The sequence below is a fragment of the Numenius arquata genome, chromosome 2 (assembly GCF_964106895.1).
Source record: "Numenius arquata chromosome 2, bNumArq3.hap1.1, whole genome shotgun sequence".
In the NCBI taxonomy this organism is placed as follows: Eukaryota; Metazoa; Chordata; class Aves; order Charadriiformes; family Scolopacidae; genus Numenius; species Numenius arquata.
The window spans coordinates 88,811,864-88,836,086 of NC_133577.1; the positions used below are offsets into that span (position 1 = coordinate 88,811,864).

General features: G+C 36.4%; 1 protein-coding gene across 1 annotated transcript in view; it reads right to left on the reverse strand.

Moving 5' to 3' along the window:
• PTPRQ (protein tyrosine phosphatase receptor type Q) overlaps positions 1–24,223 on the reverse strand; it is a 108,978-nt gene that overhangs the window by 73,073 nt on the left and 11,682 nt on the right. The window contains exons 7-19 of the mRNA XM_074167564.1: positions 24,089–24,217; positions 23,159–23,305; positions 21,274–21,446; positions 18,644–18,854; positions 16,766–16,918; positions 16,475–16,654; positions 15,594–15,701; positions 12,828–13,109; positions 9,763–9,945; positions 8,587–8,688; positions 6,069–6,189; positions 2,146–2,306; positions 479–624 (exon numbers count right to left, since the gene is read on the reverse strand). Coding sequence (XP_074023665.1) covers positions 479–624; positions 2,146–2,306; positions 6,069–6,189; positions 8,587–8,688; positions 9,763–9,945; positions 12,828–13,109; positions 15,594–15,701; positions 16,475–16,654; positions 16,766–16,918; positions 18,644–18,854; positions 21,274–21,446; positions 23,159–23,305; positions 24,089–24,217 — 2,096 coding nt within the window. The remainder of the gene's footprint in view (positions 1–478; positions 625–2,145; positions 2,307–6,068; positions 6,190–8,586; positions 8,689–9,762; positions 9,946–12,827; positions 13,110–15,593; positions 15,702–16,474; positions 16,655–16,765; positions 16,919–18,643; positions 18,855–21,273; positions 21,447–23,158; positions 23,306–24,088; positions 24,218–24,223) is intronic.

Genomic DNA, 24,223 nt, shown 5'->3' on the forward strand with positions numbered 1-24,223 from the left:
AGTAACAAAAACATGAAATAATAATGTACTCACTAATTTGATATTGTCTTCTTATTTTCAGTACTGTATAAGCATGGATTAAAAATGTAACACCAGAACTATTCAAATTGATAAATTAGACTAAAATAAATAGTCTTAAGGATGTAAAATGAATGTAATGGGTCTTGTGTTTATTTATCTACATATGTATTACATGTAAGCGTGTGTATATACATGTACATATAAACTTTGCAATGTGCAATGTTACACAAATGTTATTTTCTTTAATGCTTAATGCTATGAATGTCCAATGAGATGCAAAATGCAACACATATGATTTCAAGATGCGCTTCTGTCTTCATAAGTTAAAAAACTGACTTGTGATGAAGGAAATATGAAAAAGCAATATACCGATAAATATAACATTGGTTTAATCTTTACTCGATTATTAGAACACTTTGTTGAATTCTACAAAAGAAATATACAAAAATAAGCTTACCTGTATGAATATTCCCGAATTATTTTTGAAATAAACTGAGTAGTACAGTATATTTCCATTAGGCTTTTGAGGAGGGGACCAGAATAGCATTATTGATGTGGAAGTAAGGTTTCTGTACACAACATCTTTCGGTGGATCACTCGGTGCTGGAAAAATGTTAAGTTTTAGCACAGGATTTGTACATTTTAGTGCCCAAGAAACATCCATTACAGATTTGACAACATCCTATGTCAAGTGAAATGCATTTCTGATTATGGTATAAAAACTACTTCTGGAATTGGTGAAATAAAATAGTAGATATAAATAATTTTTTAAAACCTTGTTTTTTCAGACACATTTGTATTTAGCTGCATTTGTAAACAGATACTCTTTTCTCATAGAATTTGTCCTGTATTTACTGGTTTGGGCACATGGAAAGTCTAATTTGCAGACACAGAAGTTGACTGAGTTAGGCCTCCATGCTCCATATATAGTTAATAGGAAAAAAAAGGATTTGCTTCAGACAACCTAAATTAAAGCCTTGTTCTCTCTTTGCTCATGATAAGTAGAATTCAGGCTCCCAATTTATGTAGGAAAACCAGGTACTTAAGCTTGGACAGTATGATCATTTCTATTTTTTCCTCTTTCCTCAGTCTATTACTTGTGCCAGAAGGACTCCGTAAGTCGTCTTCAATTAGCCTCTCCTCCTAAGCAGCATAAGGTCCTTCTCAGTAGCACAGTGATGTAGGAGACTCAAATTCAGTTTCTTAAGTCAGCTTAAGAGAATTTAAATCCACATTTCTCGCCATCCAAGAAAGTGCTCTACACAACACACAATAGAGTCCTGAACACTGTAACTTATCTCTCCTGCTTTGTGATGTTCTAGTTTGTAATATAATACTCAAATATTAATTGGAGAGGGAACTCCGGGATCAGTTCCTAAAAATCCTGCCCTAAAAAGTCAGTTCATGTTTCCATAACTGCTTCAATAGCAAAGATTGGGAATATCTATAACCTGGTGATTTAGACAGTCTTTTGAGAGATGGCTTGGATATACACCAATCCTGCCAGTAATTGTGTGTTGGGAAGTCAGTTCATCTATGCAGGATGATTCTGAAATATGCCTGCATACTGCCCATTTTGGAACAGATTATAGCAATATAATTGATGGGAAAATCAGATACAATAAACTGAATGACTCTCAAAGCACAGTACATAGCACGATCATTTATAAAAGTCATCTACCATGTTGGAAGTAAAATCATTCAAATAGAATAAACAAATCAGTGTACACTTACAGATTACATTTTCAAATTAAAACCATGTCAGACTCTGAAGTGTATTTCCCCTTAGAACTTGTGTCACAGTAAGATAAAGCAAAGAGCTATTAAAATATATTATAAAAATAATTTGATTTATTTCCAAATTTAAAATTAAATTGCCTTACCTGTCTTGAAGGGAAATGCAAAGTTTTGCTCAGTAAATTAACAGAAATACCCGCCATAATTTTATAGAGCCATAGATATGTGTACATACAAAGACAGAGACACACACAAATAAACAGCTAGAATGTGTGTTCTCGACCAGTCAAATGCCACTTCTACTTCAGTAGCTTTATTAAGTTAAATAAGGCTGATGAAAATGTAAGCCTGAATGAAACTGAAGATTCATACTATATATAAGCTTACCTCCTTCAGAAGTTCTGAATATTATAGTATCACTTTTTATGTTGCCATCTCCAAATCTTGTACTTGCTGTTAGGTAAGCACTATAGTCACAGTTATTTTCCAGGTCTGTGAACTGCAGTGATGTTTCTGTTACATTTACACTCCTTTTTGACATTTTATTCCTAAAGAAAAAGTATTTTATTAATTATATGTATACACTATTTCTGTATGCTTACAATTGTGGCACACAATATAAAATTGAAAAATGTAATATTGTGGTAAATAAAAATATTTTTGGCTTTAGAAAAGACTGGGGTAACTTTTGTCTTATATGCTGAAAAGCCGACTTTTGTACTGTTGTATCACAATAGGGCTCTTAATTTTGCTTTAAAAAAAAAAAAAAATCAAAAAAACCACAGAAATATATTTTTTAGTTACATCAGCAAAGACAATGGCTATATGGAATATCAAGGAGGAGCATGTCCATCTAGTAACTGCTATCAAATGGTTATGTGGTACCCTTGGGAAGGACACAGTAGGGCATAACTAAACTGTCTCCCTGGACAGGAATAGCGAAATATAAAAAGATTATAGCAGGGAGCATGCCCTACTGTGACTCTGTGAAATTGGTCAGAAGGCTGAAGTTATAAATGGAATAATAGAAGATGATATGGAACAGGAATTAGCTGGTGCTGAGTTAATTCTGGTGGAATGTAGCAGGGGATCAGAATGGAACTCCAGTCAGGTCAAAACCCGCCTAGAAAGACTGTGAGATGTAACATTAATAAAGCGCTGGTATTAGCATAGGTATGAAATGATTATCAGAAAGTAAAATAAGATACAGAAATAACTAACTTGAATTCAAAAAGTCTGCTATTCCTCATTAAATTACTTTAATCTTTTATGAAAAAAAAAAAAGAGAGAAGAAAAAATAAGCTACCCAACGTTCCATTCCTGCAAAGGTTTCTGTATGACTGGGTGCCCTGTGTTTTTAATGGGATTTCATACAGGGATGATAATTTCACAAGTAAAACCGAATATCTTGCTCCAGGAGTCACTGTGGAGCTCTTCACAAAAAAAGAGAATGAGTTCTAATTCTAAAAAAAAAAGGGAAAGGCTGATTGAAAGTTATTAGATGGGCTGAATTTTCATCCTTTGATAATGAATGAATGTCCCATTAGCAAAGATCACCATCTGATGCTCCTGAAATTGTTATATTAACAAACAATTGGAATAAGAAAATGTATGAGAATGAAAAAACCGAATTCTCCCTATCCCTTTCAGATTTTGAGTGGAATGTCTCTTGATATGGGAAACACCCTTGGTAACAGAGAAAGTTAACAACATTTTCATTTTTCCCAAACTTCTGACATTTTGAATAGTCTGTAATAGGATACAACAGGTTGCAGCTGCAGTTATCAAATTCTACACAAAGAAAAGACATCTTTTCCTGGATCTTTGCCTGATATATTCTTAGTATGGAAAAACATAGCTGGTTATAATTTAAGTAAGAAGAAAATCCACAGTTTAGTGCCGCAAACACTTCTAGTCTGAGTAATTGCATTCTGATAGCATCTTATTTGCCAAAAACATTTCCATAATCAGGCATAGTTAGGAAGAAGAACAAAAGCTTGGGGTGTTTCAAGAAAAGTTGATTTTCTGTTTAGAAACAACTGAGATTGCAATCAAAATAATAAGAAAACACTGATCAAAGTGAGTGCAGCCTTCACAGACAACAAGAAAGAAAGTACCTAGCAGCATAATCTAAGCCAAGGAATTTTAATGAAGAATAATAATATTAAATTTTAAATGAGAACTTTCAGAAACGCAGACAAAGGAGGTTCTAAAAAATTGCATACTTTCCCTTGAAAAAGACAGGTACCATATTTTCTTAAAAATCTGTACCTCAAAGTAGATCTAGTCAGTAATAATCTCACAAAAATTTGCTGAAGAGGACAATGCCAAAGCCAGTAGTTATATATACAAGTTCAGCAATTTTGTTTGTATGCCTTTAATACTCTAGAATTGCAGACTCAGGCTTTGTTACCTGCTAGCACCCAAACCCACCCTGTCCTGTAGCAAATTCCATGAAAGACAATAACAATGAAAACATTACAGATTTCTGCTCTAGTAGTTGTGGATTCTTTTTCCCAATCCATTAAAGAAAGGTTACCAAATTAAGTTACCAACTATAACTGTTGCAATATATCTAAGAGAAGGAACAATTATTTGACATCTGTATTAACCTTCCTCTTTCTGCTTTACTGAGAAGCTCTAGGATTAACAATCTTTCCCAAAATATATTGAATGCCTCCCAAAAGCAGCAACTATGGCACAGCAGTTTGCCTTGTCAAATCTCACCTTGCAATGCATTTCATGAAATTGTATAGACAATTCTGTTAAATATTGAAAATTCCCCTCCTTCCCCTCTTCCCTTCCCCAGAAAAAAAAACCCTCCAAGGAAGGAGTGAATTTGTGGCCCCTTTGAAGGCAACGGGAGCTTTTATCCAGTGTCCTTGCCTCAAGATGATACCTAATGCCTCTCTAATTTTAGATATGGCACAGTAAGGTCAGATGAGAGAGAACAAGCAGAATGTGGAAAGAAAAAGGACAAGACAATTCAAAAATTATGTGGTTGCTTAATTCAAATATTTAGAAAGATAGATCAATTAACAGGTTTTAAAAAATAACTCTTACTAATTAATTTATCAAAATAACAAAAGTGGAACTTTAAGGCAATATAAGGATGAAAGGTTCTATAACCTCAAGTCTGTGAACACAGCCTGTATCAAAACCATAATCCTTATCTCGAAGTAACTCTTTCCTAGCAAGAGGATAGTCTTTAATTTAATGGTTTTTATTGTGTTTAAGGGGAACCAGAGCTTGCGAATATAGTAGAACCAACAAGATAAGCCAAATTTAAGTTTTCTGGAAAGAAGAGCTCACTGCTGTTCACTTTATCACCAACTTAACTAAAAGCTATAATTTAAAAAAAATTCACTAGGAATTGAGGCCAAACCCTACCTCGGAGTAGGTAGTTATTTTCATGTCAAGTAACATTAAAATAATAAATGTAAGCTCAGTAGCAGTGTGTTTATAAGAACTGCTGATTTGCACATCTGTTTCACATCTCTTAAGGTGAACGTTAGCATTTGATTCCAGCATCTTAATAGTGGCAATAAAATGGTACAGCATAAATACAGTATATTAAAAGAGATCAACAAAAAAATATTTTCACTCCCAGTAGAAGTTATACACAGATCTTTGAAAAGATGCCACATCCCTAGACCCAACTATATTATGCAGAGAACAGGACAGAAGATGCAAGTTTTAAGGTGACAAAACTCTTTTTTAAAGGTGAAAAAAGATCCCACGAGGAATGACAGAAAAAAATAAAAAAACATAAAAAGAAAGGCTAGATGGAAAAATCTCCAATACAGCAAATGAGAAATATCTGTTAAAAAAAAATACTGATTTGCAATGAATATAATACAAAATATAACACCAGACATAACTGATAGCACATCAGTTAAGACTCTTAACACTGCTTTCACACGCTTTCTACAAAAGGAAGCAATATTTCTCTATTTTAAGCCTATTTCAAATCTCCTTGACAATTTAGCATAGGCTTGTGCCCTGTCTTCAAATAGGCCTAATCAGTATATAATGAAAATAGCCACCATGTTCTAATTTAAATTTGAATTCATTTACCATAACATAACCTTGAGAAAAATCTGAAAAAGCTTACAAAATATTTAATATCTCAATTTTCAGCTACTACATTATACCTGAATTTGTAGATACAAAGGGCTAGTATTTTAAGTGCTGGATGAATATTCATTCTCCAAAAATGTGCAATCAACACATTGTGTAAGAAAAACCTAACATTCCTGATAGGTTACAGATTAATATTTATCCTCAGAACTACTTCCAGAAAATCTTACCAGACGTAAACTGTGTAATAGAGGATAATTCCATTTGGCTCCAGCGGAGGTTTCCATGACAACTTCACAGTGACACCCGACAACTGTTTTACGGAGAGGGATTCTGGAGGAGAACTCGGAGCTATAAAATGAGAGAACAGGACACAACATCTTGTTAATCAGCTAAGATCGATGGGATACGCAGCATCCTTAAATAGGTTTTTAATTATTTGTGAGGAAAGTGAACTTTGTACTACAACAGGACAGTATCCATCAACTAATGTTGAGGCGCAGCTTCTTTTCCTTTTTCTGACAGATGATAAAAGAAGATTTTGCATGGTGGTGTTAGAACATCTGTTTCTGTGATTCAATGGAAAAAGTACTTCATGAGAAAACAGAGCAACGGATACGTCACACTGATTCACCTACTGTCCAAGTACATTGCTGTAGGGATTTTTTTCCCCTTCTAATAAAAGCAAGAGCTTTATAGGTATGAACACATGTAAAATATAGCAAAATAGTTCCCCTGAGGAAAAAGAGGTGGTGTAAAGAATTTTACAAAGCACCAAAGGGTGGAAAAATGGATAAGCACGGCATTGAGAAATGATAAAAATGTGGGATACTAGGCAGTGGTAAAATCTATCCACTCCATCAAATAAGCACCACATTCATATATTTAACATGTCACAAAGGCAAATATAAAGATAGGCATTGACCGAGAGCCTTAAAATCCAGTTTAGGATGAAGCCTACATGACACCATATCACAATTGTGTAGGGAAACAACATGAGTAAATGAAAATAGTAGACCATGTCTGATTTCATTCTAAAGTTTGTATAAATATTGCTGAGGAAAAATATACCCAGGTATGCATAAGTGATACTGGTTTGTGTTATCATGTTTTTGAGAAGCAAATATTTTTCTTCATCTTGACTCACAGATATATGTATGACTATGAAGTAATATTAGAATTACTTTTGTTTTTCTCAAATTAAACCAAAGAGCATCATGCACTAAAAATTCAGGTCATAGCTGTAGTCATGCATGAAAATTGAGAATATGAGCATAGCTATTAGCAAATCTACGAAACATTTGGTCTGAACTTTGGAACACTGTGTTCCTGTGAATAAAGAACATGTGGTGTATTATAAATATTGTTGTTTTTCAGTTGTTGTTCCTTCTTTCACCATCTCAAAAGTTGGCATAAAGGTTTTAGAACTCTACATTTAAGAAAAACAATATTTTTCATGAACAAAGGTTCACTGAATTCAGTGAATGTCTGTATTTACTAGCGAAAAATGGTGACAGCTGTATTTAGTGTTTTACTTGTTATATTATCCTCAGTGGCTATATAATAAAAGATCTGTCATACTGTAAATGTCATGTCTTTTTGGCATGTCTGGTTCATTCTACAGTTCTTGTTCAGAGGATATTTTTTGCTGAAGAATACAATTTATGTTGCTTTAAATAAAAATACTCTATGCAAAAGATGGATTTATCCAAATTAGCTGTTCCCGGTGTGCTCCAGCAACATTGCTCTTGAGCAAAGGTTTATTACTGACAGTGTGAATGTAAGACCATCAACACCTTGGAGATTTGCAAAGATCCATTATCATCAAAAGCCAGATCTTAGGCAAGTCAGTGCTCCCTAAGACATGAAAAGAGACTTAATTTTAGAATGGCTGGTGGGATGTTTCTGTCAATACCACTTTAGTCTAGGTTCCCAGAGACTTCTTCCCTACGCAATGGAGAGGGACAGGCACAGCTTCCTCCAAACTGTGATTCACAGCAACTAAGTTAAGATTCTGCGTTGAATTTTTTCCAGGATTCCTCCTCCAGAAACTATATAGAGGAGGCCAATTCCTACAACTTCCTACAACTGAATTGGGTACAAATATAATTTTAAGGTTCTTCTGCTGTTTTGTGACCTGCTATACTAATTAGCAGAGGATGCAAAGAGTGTGTTCTACCCTCACCCTGCAGTGCAGAACACTCCCCTGCTCAATTTGGAAGTCCAGTTACAGTTGATGGACTTAGAGGATTTTCATAACATTAATAATTTTACATTTATATATGTGTATCTATACATGCATCTGTTTAGAAGAATCAAAAAATCTCCAAACAAAATCTCCGAACCAGAAATGTCCCTGGACCACTCAAGCTGCCTTTTAGTGGTTTTCCCTTTTTCCAGTTCTCACATATCTGCAGAACCAGATGCAATATTTAATTCTACCATGTGGTGTATTAGATTAAAATAATATTAGTAAATTAAGATTCTTTAAATTCATAAGATATTGGTAAGACCAAATGTCCATGCACAGCAATTATGCTGTTTCACTTAGGATGTACTGATAAATATATTAAATAACAGATAGATAGATAGATGTGTATGTTTGTGTGTAGATAGATACAGATATCAATACAGAGATATAATTGAAAAAAAAAGTATATAAAACCTACACATATCTGTCATGAAGTATAAGATTAGTTTAAGACTACAGGCAGACAATAACACATTGCAACTTCTGTTCTGACTTACCATCTTCATCAGTCAGTATATGCAGAGGCAGACTACGAAGGCCTTCTCCCATTGTGGTGCTAGCAGACACTTCTACTGTATATTCTGTATATTTCTTTAAATCTAAACAAAGAAGAATAATTCAGTAAATCAACCATTCAGTGGGCCAAATTAGGTTTTTTTAATGGACCATAAGTAGTTTTGAAGTGCTGGACAGGCCCATCACTTTCAATGATCTGTGACTTTAGAGGTTGAAACAAGCATTAGGAAAACTTGAACACAAAGTATTCTTCATGAATAAAAGAAGGGGCAAAGCCCTAATTTGCAGTTTATACTTAATAATCCTAGAATACTTTACATATTGCCCTTGGCTGTACCCTGAAAATTTACTGGTTAAGGTACCAAGCTCCCAGCGTTAACTGCTGTATCATCCCTCAGTAATAATGACAGAACATAGAAAAAGATGCAAAGGTGAGTGGAAAGTGAAGTATTTATTTTTATCCAGAATAAGACCAGAAAGACACGTAGGTCACTTCAGTGTTTACTTTGTTGCGATGATAGATATGCAAAGAAATCTATTGAGGTTAACTGTACTTTAAACATCTAAAATACAATGTTAGACTGTATACTGATCGTGGCCCATTCCACCACGTTACTGCAGGACACAACAGGCTACTTCTCAGGACACATAACTTTATGTAAGGACAAGAAGCATCATGTCCAACCAATAAACTAATTGATCTGCCTCAGTCTGCTGATCCCTTCTCAGAATCACAGAATCACAGAATCACAGTATCTTCTAGGTTGGAAGGGACCTTCAAAATCATCTTGTCCAACCATCAACCTAACTGACAAAAATAAACACCCACAAAACAACAAAATGCAACACCATCATTAAACCATGTCTCCCAGCACCACGTCAACCTGTCTTTTGAACACTTCCAGGGATGGTGCCTCAACCACCTCCCTGGGCAGCCCATTCCAATGTTTGACAACCCCCTCAGTGAAAAAATTTTTCCCAATATCCAGCCTGAACCTCCCCTGGCACAACTTGAGGCCGTTTCCTCTAGTCCTGTCGCCCGTGACTTGGGAGAAGAGACCGACCCCTGCCTCTCTACACCCTCCTTTCAGGTAGTTGTAGAGAGCAATAAGGAACAATTTACAGTTGCCATAAGTTCCAAATCATTATATACTGGCCTGAAATACGTAGCGTCAGAAGTGTAGTGTTTATGATTCTTTGCTCAGTTCCATTAGTCCTCTTGAGATATATTGTGTAGGTCTGTATGATTCCATTCGGAATGGATGGTGGAAAAAATGATAATTCAATTTCCATGGATGAGATGTTCCTATAGGTTATATTTTCTGGTGCAGAATCAGGAACTAGAAGACAAAATTTAGAGTTATAGAAGATTCCAGTCAGTTTCATTGATTTGTTAAGCATTTTCTTAAACTGGTTTAAATGAAACACACTGCAAACATTTTGATTCTTGTACAAAATAAATTTTGAAATAGGCTGAATTGGAAGATCAAAAACACATGACAGATGTACACTGCAACAAAGTAAAAAATATTAATGAAAATCACCTTAACATGACAGATAAAAAAATCTGGAGCATGGCACTGTATTTTCCTTCTAACACCCGATAGCTATTACTGCAATCTTCCAAGTTAGCTCTTGTTATTTTCCATACTGTACTGCCATAATTTACACTTTTTATCAGCAATCCACATTTTCTTCCTTTTCCCTGCATTATCTGTACAAACTGTATGAATACTTGGAAAAACAAAGTATGGAAAGTATGGAAAAACAAAGGGAGCATAATATATTGTCGTAAGGGCCCTGAGAGCATCTCCCCTCCTGCTGGGGCTCAGGGCCATCATAGCAATAGTGTAGCCAAGGGCTGCCTCCTCCTCCTCGGTGGTGACACGCTCCCAGGCAATGCTGCAGTGAGGCTGCAGCCAGGGTTGACCACTGGCCTCTGGGAGCTGCTTTCAGCTGGGGCTTTCGTGATTTGTCCCTGTCTGAGCTACATCTCCTGCTACACCATTGCCATGGTTGTGCTTGGCCATGGACCCACTAGTCCCTGACTTGCAGCCTGATGTCGCCGCCTGACCTCAGCTTGGCCCCATCACTACAGACCTGCCCAGCTGCCGGTGGGCTATGTCTGACTTGGTTAGTATCACTGAACCTGCTAACTCACTTTGCTGGCTTGACCTCAGACTTGACTCATCACCGTGGAGTGTTTGTCAATCTGGACTCTGGGCTGCACCTGGCTGTCACCCCCAGACCTTCCCTGCTCCCTTCACTGAAGGTTGGTGGGACAACTCCTGGCTAGTGAGGCCCCCACCCCACTGGCCCAGGGACCCCTCGGCTCTCGGCTCCCCATCCCTTACAGAGCAGCCGGTCCTTGCTCTGTCATCACAACCGGGTTTTGTGTGGGTGTGTCTGTCCCCCAAAAAATACACAAGTATGTTTTTCATTATCCAAAATTCTTCTGATAGTATAATATATCTTGTTCCAGAAAATCATAACCATACGATGACAGCACAATTTGCTCAAAAGGTCAAGTAAGGCATGGGTACGCTTTAGGATGCCCTAAACATTCTTATAAATGTACTGACATTTGATGAAACTCCACATTCAAAAGTATAAACAATTTCTGCTTAAGCATCATCCAAAAAGGGAATAAATGCCATGAAAGGCAGTGAAATCAACGCACAATTCTGTCTAATTTCATGGTAGAATGGTAACAGAGAACTCCCAAGAGCTCTTCAAACACACCAGCCCATTAACAGGTTGTTTCACTCAAAATGCTCTGTCCTCCAGATCCTGCCTTGTTTTTATTCTTCTTATCTCAGAAGATGTATCTGCAGCTTCTCATCTCTATCACAGGCAGCTGGAATTCAAATTTTTGTTTTGAGCATCAGGGGAGCTAGGCACTCAGAAAGAACTAACCACCTTAACATACAACTTAGACAAAAGATGGACAGCAATAAAAAAGGTTATATCTAAGGACATTGTATCTATTATGTAAATGCCTACATACCGATGGTATCTGACCAAAAAAAAAGTCCTCAAAAGTAGTACAACGTCTTGGCAGAGCTAGCTTGGTGCTTCTATTTTGACTACTGTTTCATGCAATCTAAGAACTAGGTGTTTGTGACCTCATTCCTTAAGAGCTTGATTTGTTAGGCAGGCCTGAACCACAACTACTTCACACAGGAAAAAAAATCAAAGTTCATTTCAGAAACAGTGAGAAGGAGCTCATAGCAATTCTACTGTGTCTTAAGAATCAAGGAGCCAGAGAATCTCCCTGCCCGTTCTGAGAGACATCAGAATGTGCATGTCTTTCCTTACTGAGAAAAATGTGCCAACCGGAGCATGCTTATCTCCAGGGCTAGCTCAAGGTGTAGAGAAAGTAGGCAGTTGTCTGAGTTAGTAAATTGATGCAGATGGCAAAAGACCCCAAAAAACAGATGATCATCATATGAGTGCTACCTGCATATGACTGAGACCTAAAAGAAACTAACCTTCATGTCTGTCTCCCCAGTCACCTTTCATTCCCAAGCCTACAACATAACCCAAATATCTATTCCTCCATGGAAACCATTACCCTCAGGTTTTTTTCTCCTGTTTAACTCCACTGAAAATTTAATGATCCTCTGCCTGTATTTTATATCCCTTTCCCTACATTGTCCTACCTTACAGCTGCTTACTTATTTCAAGTCTCTTCCTGTGCCTTATTACACCTCTTTAATGCTCACCCTTTCCAACCCTCACTTGCAAATTTACTTTCCTTTCTTGGAAAAACTTTACCTAATTCTCTGCTATATTGGTCTATCTGTACCTCTCCAAAATACTTGTAGTAATATAAACAACTTTGTCTGCTACAAAATAGCACGTTAGGATTGAATTCTTATAAAATTTTAGTTCGTAACTTGAATTCCAAGTCACACTTGCTTTTTGAAACCCTTCCTTTCCTACAAAAAATTATTTTCCTCCAAGACACAAGGAATCTTCAAGGACAAACAGTAAAATACATGAAAGCCATCAGGCATACAACTTCCCACTGGTTTCTTTACTTCTTAATTTTCCTTACTATTTCCTTACTTTTATTTTCTATATAAAAGAAAAAACAGGGTTCAAACTTACTGCTTTGCAAAGCAAACACATACCTTTAAAATTAATTACACTGATTTCCTGGGCATTAAATGTCACCACAAAGCAGCTGATTGTGGAAAATTTACATTTTTATACTCACCAGTTTCAGAAGTTCTCACCAGAAGTGGGAAAGATGACTGATTCCCATGGCCCAGTCTGGTGAACGCCCTTACTGAGATGTTGTAGAGAGTATATGGCTTCATTTCACTTAGTGATATACTTGTAGATGAGGCATTTTTGATAAATAAATCATTGGAATCACTGTACAGAACTTCATAGTGAGTTATGAGACCATTAGGCTGCTCAGGTGGTAACCATCTCAGGTTTATTTCTGTTGCAGTTACGTTTATTAACTCCACATTTTGGGGTGGGGAATCTGGTTCTGCAATACAGAAATCAAAGAAAAAACGTTTTGAGACTTTCAATTAATTGACTATAGGACTGATCTCATAAACCTATTGGATCCTAACTTTTAGATATCGTGAAGGAAGGGCTATGCACACCCACTATCCTTCTCAAAGCTTTACCACTTTTTATCTTGGTTAATTTCTGTATTTCTTCTTTTTCACTAATAAAACTAGCCAACATCTTTTTGCATCCCAGACACTTTACCTTTTCTGGAATTTCTTTTCTCATCCACTTACAAATCTATCCAAAACTGCATCTATTAAGAAAAAAATCTCTTCTGTCTACTCCTCTCATGCAGGCTGATCCTTCAAATCCTCTAACTGGCTTCCTCAAATTTAAGTTCTTTAACCTTGTCTGAATGCTGTCTTACTGGTTTCTACTTAAATAAGCACCCCTACTGTTTCACCCAACCAACCACTGAACCAGGAAACGGACTGTACACACTGCAACTAAACTCCCTTTAGTTTACTGATACAGCTGCTAATTGATGACCATGAAGACCCCAGTGTAAATCTCGCATGCACTGGTGGGAAGGTCACACACAAAACAAGTCTAGTTCTGGGGTATTGTGTTGGCAAAATCTACTGGCAACACATGATTTCATGTGACTCCAGTGAGCCAAAACCACATGGAAGTGTTGAAGGAGTAAATGGGCTGCACTTAGGATTAAAATCAGCTCTGACTTTAAACCCTGATTCCTTGAAAACCTTCATCACTTCACCCCTGAAATAACTTCTCTATAAAATTTTAAAAGAATGTAATAAGAACCCAGGATTATGCAATTCAGTTTGTGTACAAATACCTATATGCAGATCTTTCGGAATTTATCTTGAATTTTTTTTGGCCTAAAGGTTTCACAAACCATTTTCCTTCCTGATTTCTGAGCCCATGAATGAGAAGTGTTAACTGTATCAGATCACTACTCTGGATGGCAGGAATGCCCACATGGATATTTCCCATGTGAAGAAGCTTAATTTTCAATTTAAAAGCATTTTGCAGTTTATCTGACATGGAACAATATTTGACTGCCACAGCCTAGTATCTTCCATCCTAACATGTTATGATAACTTATAACTAACATAACTAACATAACTAACATAAGTTATATATATGTAGTGAATCTTTTATTTGGAGGCCTCTCTCTTTTCAACTAATCAAGAATCAAACAAGTTTTCACTCCTAGATTGGCTAGAGTTAGGAGACATGAATCTCAACTTGAATTACCATGTGAAAATTAAGGAACAAGAATATCAAGACAAGACTAACTATACATAGCCGTGTAAAAAAGTAGGAATTACAGGTGGCTTTCTCAATAGTTTCATCTAGGCTTGAGGGCATCTCATACCAATGGACCGAAACTTCCGTCTGAACAAATTTCTACCATGCTCAGAGGTAGCAAACTGTAAGCTTTCAGAGAAAAAGATAGGTAATTTTCTGTTCTTGTGATATGCCTTTCCTCTGCAAAAAACCTAACAGCATAGAAGCATGCAACTTTTAAAAAAATTTACAAGCACTTGGAGTTTAACTGTTTAATTTGATATTTTGGTTGGTTGGTTATTCAAATCATCTAAGCTTCATAAATCAGCACAATTTTTAATCCTGTAATCCTTTTATTCCCACTTAATTACTCTTCCTGTATTGTAGCATATTTGGAAATGAGAGAGATAAATGTCAACTGGACAATTACCTTCTTTATTATTTTGGCAAAAATTGTAAACAGCTTTCTGAAACCAGTGAAAATAAAAACCTGATGTAAATGAGAAAGATTGGTGTTTAACACTCATAACTCTGCTTTGTAAATCAAAATCCTCTGCTCTCTTTGTGAAGGCAAAATCCAGGTACTGTCCCTGGGTGGAGACTACCTTGCAAGCAAGAAAGGTAGAAATCTTCATAAAGTAGCATTATACCCTACATTAAAACTTAAGTCAGTTTTAATGTTTTAAACTCAGTCTTAAAATGAATAAAGCCCCAAACCTGTATAAAAACAACTGCATATGATTATCATACCCTATAAAGAACCTCACTTTATCAGCAGCTCTGCTTATAGAGACCAATATAGCTTCTGAACTGTTGAAAGCTGCTATTTCCAGATGCTTTAAAACCAACCTAATTTCCATATGATAACATTAAAAAAAAAAAAAGATATCTGATTACGGTTTACATGGTGTCTAGGAACACATTATTTTCAGTGCAGGAACCTCAGTTCTGCAGCTTTCTTCCCATTTGCCTATCAGAGTTGAAATTAGTTGATTGCTGATCACGCTGCAGCTTTCATCATTATTTCTAGCACCTACCTAAAATTGGGCTCAATGAAGTCACTGACTGATTGAAGACTAATAATTTCAACATTGATTTTATTTGTACACTTTCTTCCCCTCCTTATGTATGTGATGAGTCTTCTGAAGAAGCACAAACTTCAATACAGAAATCAAATCATCATTGCAAACAACATATTTACCATCTTCAGGGGTTCTCACAAAAACATCATTCTCTTCAGACAAAGCACTTTCTCCAACTGTTGTAGAGGCTGCGACTCTCATTTTATAATTCGTGTACTTTTTTAAACCTAAAAAGATTATGTAAAAAAATCTTGATTATTGACTTCCTAAACATATTTTTTCCCTCATAGCTACTTACAAAACTATAAAAGTGGTTACTGTTTCTAGAGGGTTTGATGCACATTTGTCACCTAAAAGACAGAATATGTATAATACTATTTATCTGGGGAGAGACAAACAGGCACTCAGTCAAATCAATAGATTTTGAAATAAGTCAACCAGCTTCAACCCTGTAAATAGCTTTAGGAATTTATTTTTCAAAACAAAGGATGCATATGTGTACATCCAAATACATGTTTTTATTCTATATGCATTACTCCAAATAGCATAAATAAATGCCTGAAACCTCATGAGGAATGCATTTTCTTCAATTACTATCAAAATTATCACCTTAAAAGAATAAAATTATTATTAACGTCAGACAAATACTGTGAAAAAAATTTAAGCTGAAAAAGAATTGACAATTTAGGAACATCTTTCTACGTGGAAAAAAGAGGCTGTGGAAAAAATTCCAAGGAGAAATCAATTTCACAACTTACTACTCAGTACATTTCACAAATTACTACTTGGCACATTTCACCAATTACTACTTGTCTTACCTAGTCCTCTCCTCCCATCTCACATTCCCTACATACCCATCCCCAGTAGACAAGTCTGGCAGTAGTGTCCCAACTTTGCTTTTTTGCAGCCCACCTACCTTGCAAATGTACATAAAGCTGGAAAAAATAATTTTGTATAACATACTTGTAATATTATTTTTTTTAATCAAATGACACTGTACCTGTCATAAGTAAGCTGTTGTTTGAAGTTATTGTGTGGAATGCTCTTTTTGTATCCAGTTCCATCGCATAAACAGTATAATGAATGATTTTCCCATTGGGATTTGCTGGAGGATCCCAATATAGCAAAACAGAGGAGGAGCTAATATTCTTGTAAGATATATTTTGTACTGAGCTTGGAACTTAAAGGAAAACAGAAAAATATGTCAATAAGCAAATAAATGATTAAAAAAATTTAAAATGTTGAGAGAAAGATGTCATCTACGTTAACTTACATTAGAGTTACATTTTACCTTGTTCGCATGTCCTGACCATGAGAACTGATAGAGGCCCTTCGCCAACAGCAGTGAAAGCAGACACACTGATTATGTAGTCTGTGAAAGGTACAAGGCCCTTTATAACATATGACAGTTCTTCTGCCAAAATGTTAATGGCATACCGATTACCTGGGATTAAATGGAGAGAAATAGCTACTTACTCAGAAACTCTTTTTTTCTTTTGCATTCTAAACTAACTTTGACATGGTAGCCTAGAACTATTTTATTGCAAAAGAATTAATTTTCCAGCAATTACAAAAATATAAAGAAAAGTTTACACTTCATCTTTTAACTCAATCAAAGAGAGGTCCATTATAGGAGAGGCTATTATAGATCCACTTGCATGTGTACAATCCTCTCTGCTTTTCCGAAGTCTTGTACGTAGTATGGAATTCAGTCAATAGGAATAATGGATAGATTGGCCTAGGTGAAAGAATGAAGGGGTGAGAACTAAAAACATGAGGTATATACTGACAGCTATCTCCAAAAAAAATTTGAGAGAAATGTCCTAGGAACTCAGAAAAGGCTTGTAGATGGCCTAGTTTCCCCAGTGACTTCAGAACTGTGGCTCCTACGTTATTTGGACTTCTGGGTTTGTTTTATTTTTATTTTTTTTTCAATTCAGAAAGACAGATTCCCTCTTCCTTGCCCTCCTAACTGTGCTATAATGACTGTATTTGAAATGGCTCCCCTCATAGAACCTTTCACACAGGTCTTTCTTAGCAGAAGATTTGTGGTCAGCAGAATAAAGTTCAAAGTCAGCAGCAACACAACTGTTACAAAACTGCCATTATGCCACTGCAATATGAAAAAGTGTGGGTCCTTCACATAACCGAGTATCAGGCTGAGTTTTTCAACACTAGCATTAAAATGGAGGCATGTAAAAATCAGCAGGTCTTCTTGAAAATTTGGCCATGAACAACTTTAGCTACTATAATAACTACTATAAAATAATAAACGTGCTAGATTACAACATACCCTGTCTGAAATAATTTTTTCAGCAACACAGACATCTTTTAGCAACTCAATACCTCAAGCTGAATGAGGATGTAAAAATAACATTCACATTTAAAGCACTGTACATTTCTCTGTATGAAAAAGAAGATTCTTCAGGATTAATATAGCACAGAAAAGATCCACTGTAGTTTAAACCAATGGATTAAATTCTGGTCTTAGATACTGGTTTATATGGAGGAATTCAGTGACTTTAATTAAAAAAGAAATTAAAAAGTAAAAACTTGACTTTCTGCCTGCTGCTCAAAAGTCTCACTGTAAAAATTTAGAGTGGTATTTTAAGTCCCTGCCTGTCAACTGAGGCCTGCTTAATGATTTGTAAATATCCATACTTGGTAAAGAAACACTGCTCCATTGATAATACAGAACAAGTGTACACACTAATGACATCACCGTGTCATGGGGTCACCTCCACCTGTTTGTCACCCATATAGCAAAGTTGTAACTTTTTGACCTATTTACCTTCACTGACATTTGAAAACCTATTAGTCAAAAGGCTTAGAGAAATCAAGGTCTCTGAAGGGCCTGGAGATATGTTAATCCCTGACAATCACACCTGCTTTGGCAACTGTAATAACTGATTGTCTATGCAGCTTGGCTGATGGCTTTCGGGTGCTCCTTTCACTAGGAAGAAGGTCAGCTGGGTGACAAGGGGCTGGTTCCTGCATGTGTGGCATTCCCATTTGCTTCAGAAGGTTATTTGGTAGTAAAAAAATCCGACTCCAGCAAATGACCCATTCATAATTTGCTTGAACCATGTGCTAAAGATCATATCTGGGACAGTGAGGAGGGTCCTTCAGAACAAAGGAGCAGGTAGAAAAATATCCTAAAATATCTTACCCGAAGCAGAATGTAATTCTGCAGCTTCATGTATAGCAGGCAAATTATCACCAGAAACACTTGTAAGTATTACTGGGGAAGCTGTCTGAACGCTGGAAACCATTTCACCTGAACCTTCATCTAATTCATTGGCCATTTCCATTGAGTTCCAAGTGGGAGAAGGTTTGATGTTTTCAGTTATCATATATGGTTCCAAAGAATCAATCAAATACTAGAAAATAAAAATATAAAAATAAATCACAAACCTCATCATCACTAAATTATTTAATTAAATTTATATAAAATATATAAATAGTGTTTTATATTTGTGGATATATATACACACACAATATACAAATGTTGGCATACAAACGTTATCTTTCATTACAACAATAATTACTTTACAAAATACAATATTTCTCATGAAAAAGCTCAGCTTCCAATAGCCTACAACCTTTTATTCATTTTTATTGTTTAAACAAACACCACATTCTTTTTTTTACAGTTTCTTAAAATATGAGGTTTATAGTAAAGTCGAAATTTCAGAGCAAGGCCTTTAACTTCATATAATACAATGCTACATCCTTGGAATTATATTGAATAGCACATATTTGAGCTTGGGAGATTCCATTTGCACTAAGCATGTTCTGAAACAGGTTGCAGGCACTGAAAGCAGGACAGCTTCAGATGATCCTACTAGGACCTGAAGAAAAGGACTAACAGGTTGACTAGATCCCTGAGAGGGAATAAGGGGAGTTTGAGAAAAACAGAAGCTAATGAAATAAAGAGGAAAGGGAAAATAAGGGAGGATGTACGTGAAAAGGGAGAAGGAAAGGGAGGAAAGGGATAGAGAGGTCCACAGGACAGAAGGGGCAAAAGATAAATGTTGGAAGGGGATGGCAGTAGATATAGAGGGAGCAAGAACCACAAAGAGAGGAACAACAAAAGCAAAAGAGAGAGACAGCCTAGAGCAGAGGTACAAAATGGTATGTAAGCACTAGATCATTATGCCCCTTCAGAATCTGGGACCCAATCCAGGACTCCAGTGCCTCTAAATTGTTCTGCTGTCATCTGTGAACACTCCCCACTCACACATATGGCCCACTTCACTGCCAGAAAGAGATGCTTTTACAGTGATGTAACTAATACACATTAGCTCTCTCCCTACAGACTCTGGGTGCAGAGAGGGCAAAGCAGCTTTTTTACTGCTGTAACTCGGGGGCATCAACCACAGGCAGAGACACGCAGCACCAATCTCACCTAAGCACCAACAGGTAAAAGCTATATATGCTTCATCTTCACCATTTTATAGCAAAAGAGCAACCCACATGGAAACACTTTTTGCCCCTAGGGATTTTCCACTTACAAGATAACAGCCTTTTTATTGGTACTAGTTATTGAGTACTGTTAGCACAGTGGATCCGACAGTTCAAACCCTGTAGATGCTCCAAGCTTGGGTCAGTGGGGTTCTACCTAAAGTAATGTTTGTTATTGTTTGTTTTGGTTTTTAATTAGAAAATTACATTCAATAAACTACAATGAAGCAGCAGTGATGTTAAACTACGAACTCAAAAATTAGGAAATCCCATCATTAAAACATGTCTGTGCAGACAATTTTGATTTTTTCTGTGTCTGCACTATGATACAATCTTTAATTATAGAGTTATATACTTTCAATTTCCAAAGACTCCTACTTGATTTAATGAATGGATGCTTATCCTCAGTTTTTTTTCCACTTACTCCTTATTTAATGTTTGGCTCCAGGGCTCTATTTAATGTGTACCATTCAACTTGAAAGCAAACTCCTTCATTGACCACTTCATCAAAAACTTAGATTCTGTGTCAGATCTAGAGAAAGACATCATTGTCTTAAAAAAAAGGAATTATTCAAACTTTGGGCTCCTATGATCATAATTAAGACCAAAAAGCCCTACCTCAGAAAGTACTCAATCCTGAGCTGAATGTGTGTTAGAGGTCCAGAGTCCAGTGCTGCACGCTCTGAGCTGCTCTATCTAAGCATGTAGAGCACATCAGCACCCAAAATCCAGAAGCTAGACTCACTGACAGCATAAGTCTCCCAAAAGATTTGATCCAGTGTGCAGATATCCTTAATATACAACCATTGTATGGAGCTCAGCATGTAGTATCAGACATGTACATTCAAGGATACAAACGGGGGCAGAAAGTCTAGGGGTGTTCTCATTGCAAGCAGAGCACTTGACCAGCCTTGGAAGACTTATGTTGGATTCCCTTCTCCATAGGATTCTTATCCACATCTTCAAGGAGTTTTCCTCAATGGCTATGGATCGATCTAGGCACCTAAATCTGTACTGTTACTGTTAGGTCACCCGATGCTGCAAAGAACTCAGGGGTAGAAGAGGTAGTGAGATTATGGGCTATAGCTTCCTGCCTTTAGTAGCTAAGAAATTCTGGATCATTTAATCAGAATTATTTATTGTTTCCGCGTTGTGGAAATAGCATTATAGGAATCTCTTTAAAACCCAGCCAAAGAGGGTGAGGTGAGGAAGGTGGCTTTTAGAAGCATTGACAACACTTCTGTGGTGGCTAATTCCACATTCTGTACCTATTGGATAAGGCAGAGAAGCAAATTTAATCTAGCAAAGAAATACATATTAAAAAAACCTAAATACCTTATTGTTTCCTCTGAGAATAGTGTTTTCCAGAGTCACCTCTGTTTCCTGCATGTGGACTTTAACTCTATACTGGGTAATGATTCCATTTGGTTGCTGTGGCTTCCTCCAAACAATTTTTATATATGTGGCTCCCACTTCTGCTAGATGTAAATCTGACACAGCACCTGGGACTAAATATTCAAGAAGAAACTTGATTTAATTAAAGATCTCTGATTATTACAAGCTTTTTTCAGCACTGTGTGCAAAATACAGTAGGCGTTTAATCAAATTTCACATCCTTATCTTTTGAGTTGCTCCTGTTCAAGTACAGAGTTATTTCACACGTGTTTTTTTAGCAAACAAGTCACAGTTCTGAAAATAAGTACATGCTTTTTTGACATATATGACATATCTACGAATATGGTCAAATCCTGAGATGATGTAAATCAGCATAGTTCTACTGAAGTCAGTGCAATGGAAGCAAGGCGGCTTTTGCTAGCTTACCATATTGAACCTCAAGTATACTGAAAATGAAAGCTGAATTCTAAATTAATCAAATCCATATAAGAATGAAGTAAAAAGCTGAAAAATAATTTGAACATGATACATATTCATTTTACTTTTATAATATGCTTTGGTTCAATTTCTCCTTTAACTACACATTAATGATACCGTACTTTACATAGGACTGCCAGAGATCAGAAATGCTTATATTCCATAGAATGATATTCAGATTTAATATGAAAAATATTTTTTTCTAATACACCACAGAAAAATACAAACTTGAAATTACTTGCATAATGAAGGTTTGTAGATTTGGTGTTAAAATGAGACATTCTGTATCACTCTTAAAAAAACCCCCCAAAATACCTAACCCAACACCAAAATCCCCTTTGGCTTCTGCCGGTGAGTTTAGACAGAAGATGAGCATGGCTGTACTAAGGCAACCCATCTCTGGAAATTGTCTCTGAGAGCTGACAAAAGTAGATACTTTGGATACTTCAGGAAAGAATACGATAAATAAGGACGGGTGTTCCTCCTGCTGTTACACCTTGACAGCAAGCATTGCAGCAATCACTGAGAGAAAGGTTTTCCAGATTTGTACCGTGTGGCGTAAACACAACACAAAAATAACTTATCTTGAAACTGCCTGCCTGTTACACACTGATTCTCAGGTTTTTATGGTTGCATCCTCAGCTGCAGACTAATAATCCTGCACAATCTCACACGCGTGTAAGATAAAACTGCTTTTCCATAGAGCAAAGTACTCTCACCTGGTGAGGGGACTATTAGGAGCCAAACTCCCAAACGACAGAGTAGACAGCTCAGGGGCAAAACCACTTGACAGCCCCAGGACAAGATCTCGATATTGGGTCTGCCTCAGAGCTATGGTCCCTGGTAAAGATGGCTCCATTAGAAACTGGCATGGGGCCTTGGATTTGGTGAAAATCAAGTAAAACGAGACTTTTAATAAGAAACATTCAGGGCTGAAGAAACCAGTCAGAGGAGGGGTAGTGGGGGTGTGGAGGCAGAAATCCTGCATTGTTCTTTCTCTTCTACTTGCTGCCATCTAACGGAGAGATGGGAAGCCTGCATCTTAATTACCGTATCTAAAAATAACTAATTTAATTGAGGCAGAAACTACGTTTCTTTCACAATCTCTGAAGGCTTCTGATAGCAAGTAAATTTAGTGAGAGTGTATGAACTCGAAAAAAAATGGATAAATAAATCTACACAATAAATGTTCAGGTAATTTCTTTCATTAGCTTATTATCCCTCTCTTGTAAGACTGTTATAACACACCCATCCTTTCCTTTGCAAACTACCTAAAAGGCTTTGAAGGGAAAACTGAAACCAGTTATCACGTACAGCCCATTTACTTCACTTCTTTATGCTTACTTACCATCTGCAGGAGTGAAAACTGTAAGGTTCGTCTTTGGCCCCGCCCCAGCACTTGTCTCAGCACCAACATAGACGTCGTATGTTGTAAACGGCACAAGGTTACTAAATACAAACTTATGATCTTTTGTGCTGTTATCCAGAATATGACCTGGAATGGAAAATTAAGAGATCCTAGCTCAAAAATAAAAACAGTCCATTAGTTGCTTATACTAAATACAGCTACATTCCAGAACAATGAAAAGCCAAATTTATTTGTGAAAAAGCTAGTTTGGCATCAACCTCATTGGAAATAATACTGAATACCTGAAATAATACTGAATACCTGAAAAAATCCTCCAAAACCATCTCAAGAAGATCTGGGTCTTAAGAGGTGGGGATTTTTCTTATATAAATTAATTTATATTGCTTCCCCTGCGTGGTCCCATAAAAACATTAGTATACAGCTCATTAACTTCTTACTTAACTACAGGCAGTTATATAATTTCAGAGTTAAAAATTGTGCGAGTTAAAAAAATGAAAAAACTATCAAAACAGACTCATACAGTTGATTGTATACTACACAGGAATGAAAATAATCCAGAAATCTTTAACAGGACAAGAAAAGACTAAAGGTAAGATACAGAATGATTTGGATACATAAGCACCCTAATTGAGCTGCGAGCTCAGTCCATCATCTCTCTAAGAGTGAGGAAAGTTGGTTTCCTCCACTCCTAAGAATATCTAATGTGAACTTCATTGTGTAATCTTCCTCATGATGGACAGCCTTTTCTCTTAAAAGTAATCTAAAATCTATTAAAAAGTCTAATAGTAAAAAGGATACATAGCACTGCTTTCAAATATTCATTCTTGATTTGCAGGGACACTAATAATGCAAGTGTAAGGAAATAATAACAAAAGGGAAAAATAAATAAAAACATCAATTCAGACTTACCAGATGGTCCATACAGCTCAACTCTGTAACTAAACTTCCCTGTTACTATGGTTGGTGGGTCCCACCTCACTGAGAAAGACTTTGCTGTAATGTTGCTCTTGGCAAAATTTTGTGGTGGATCTTCTGGAACTTAAA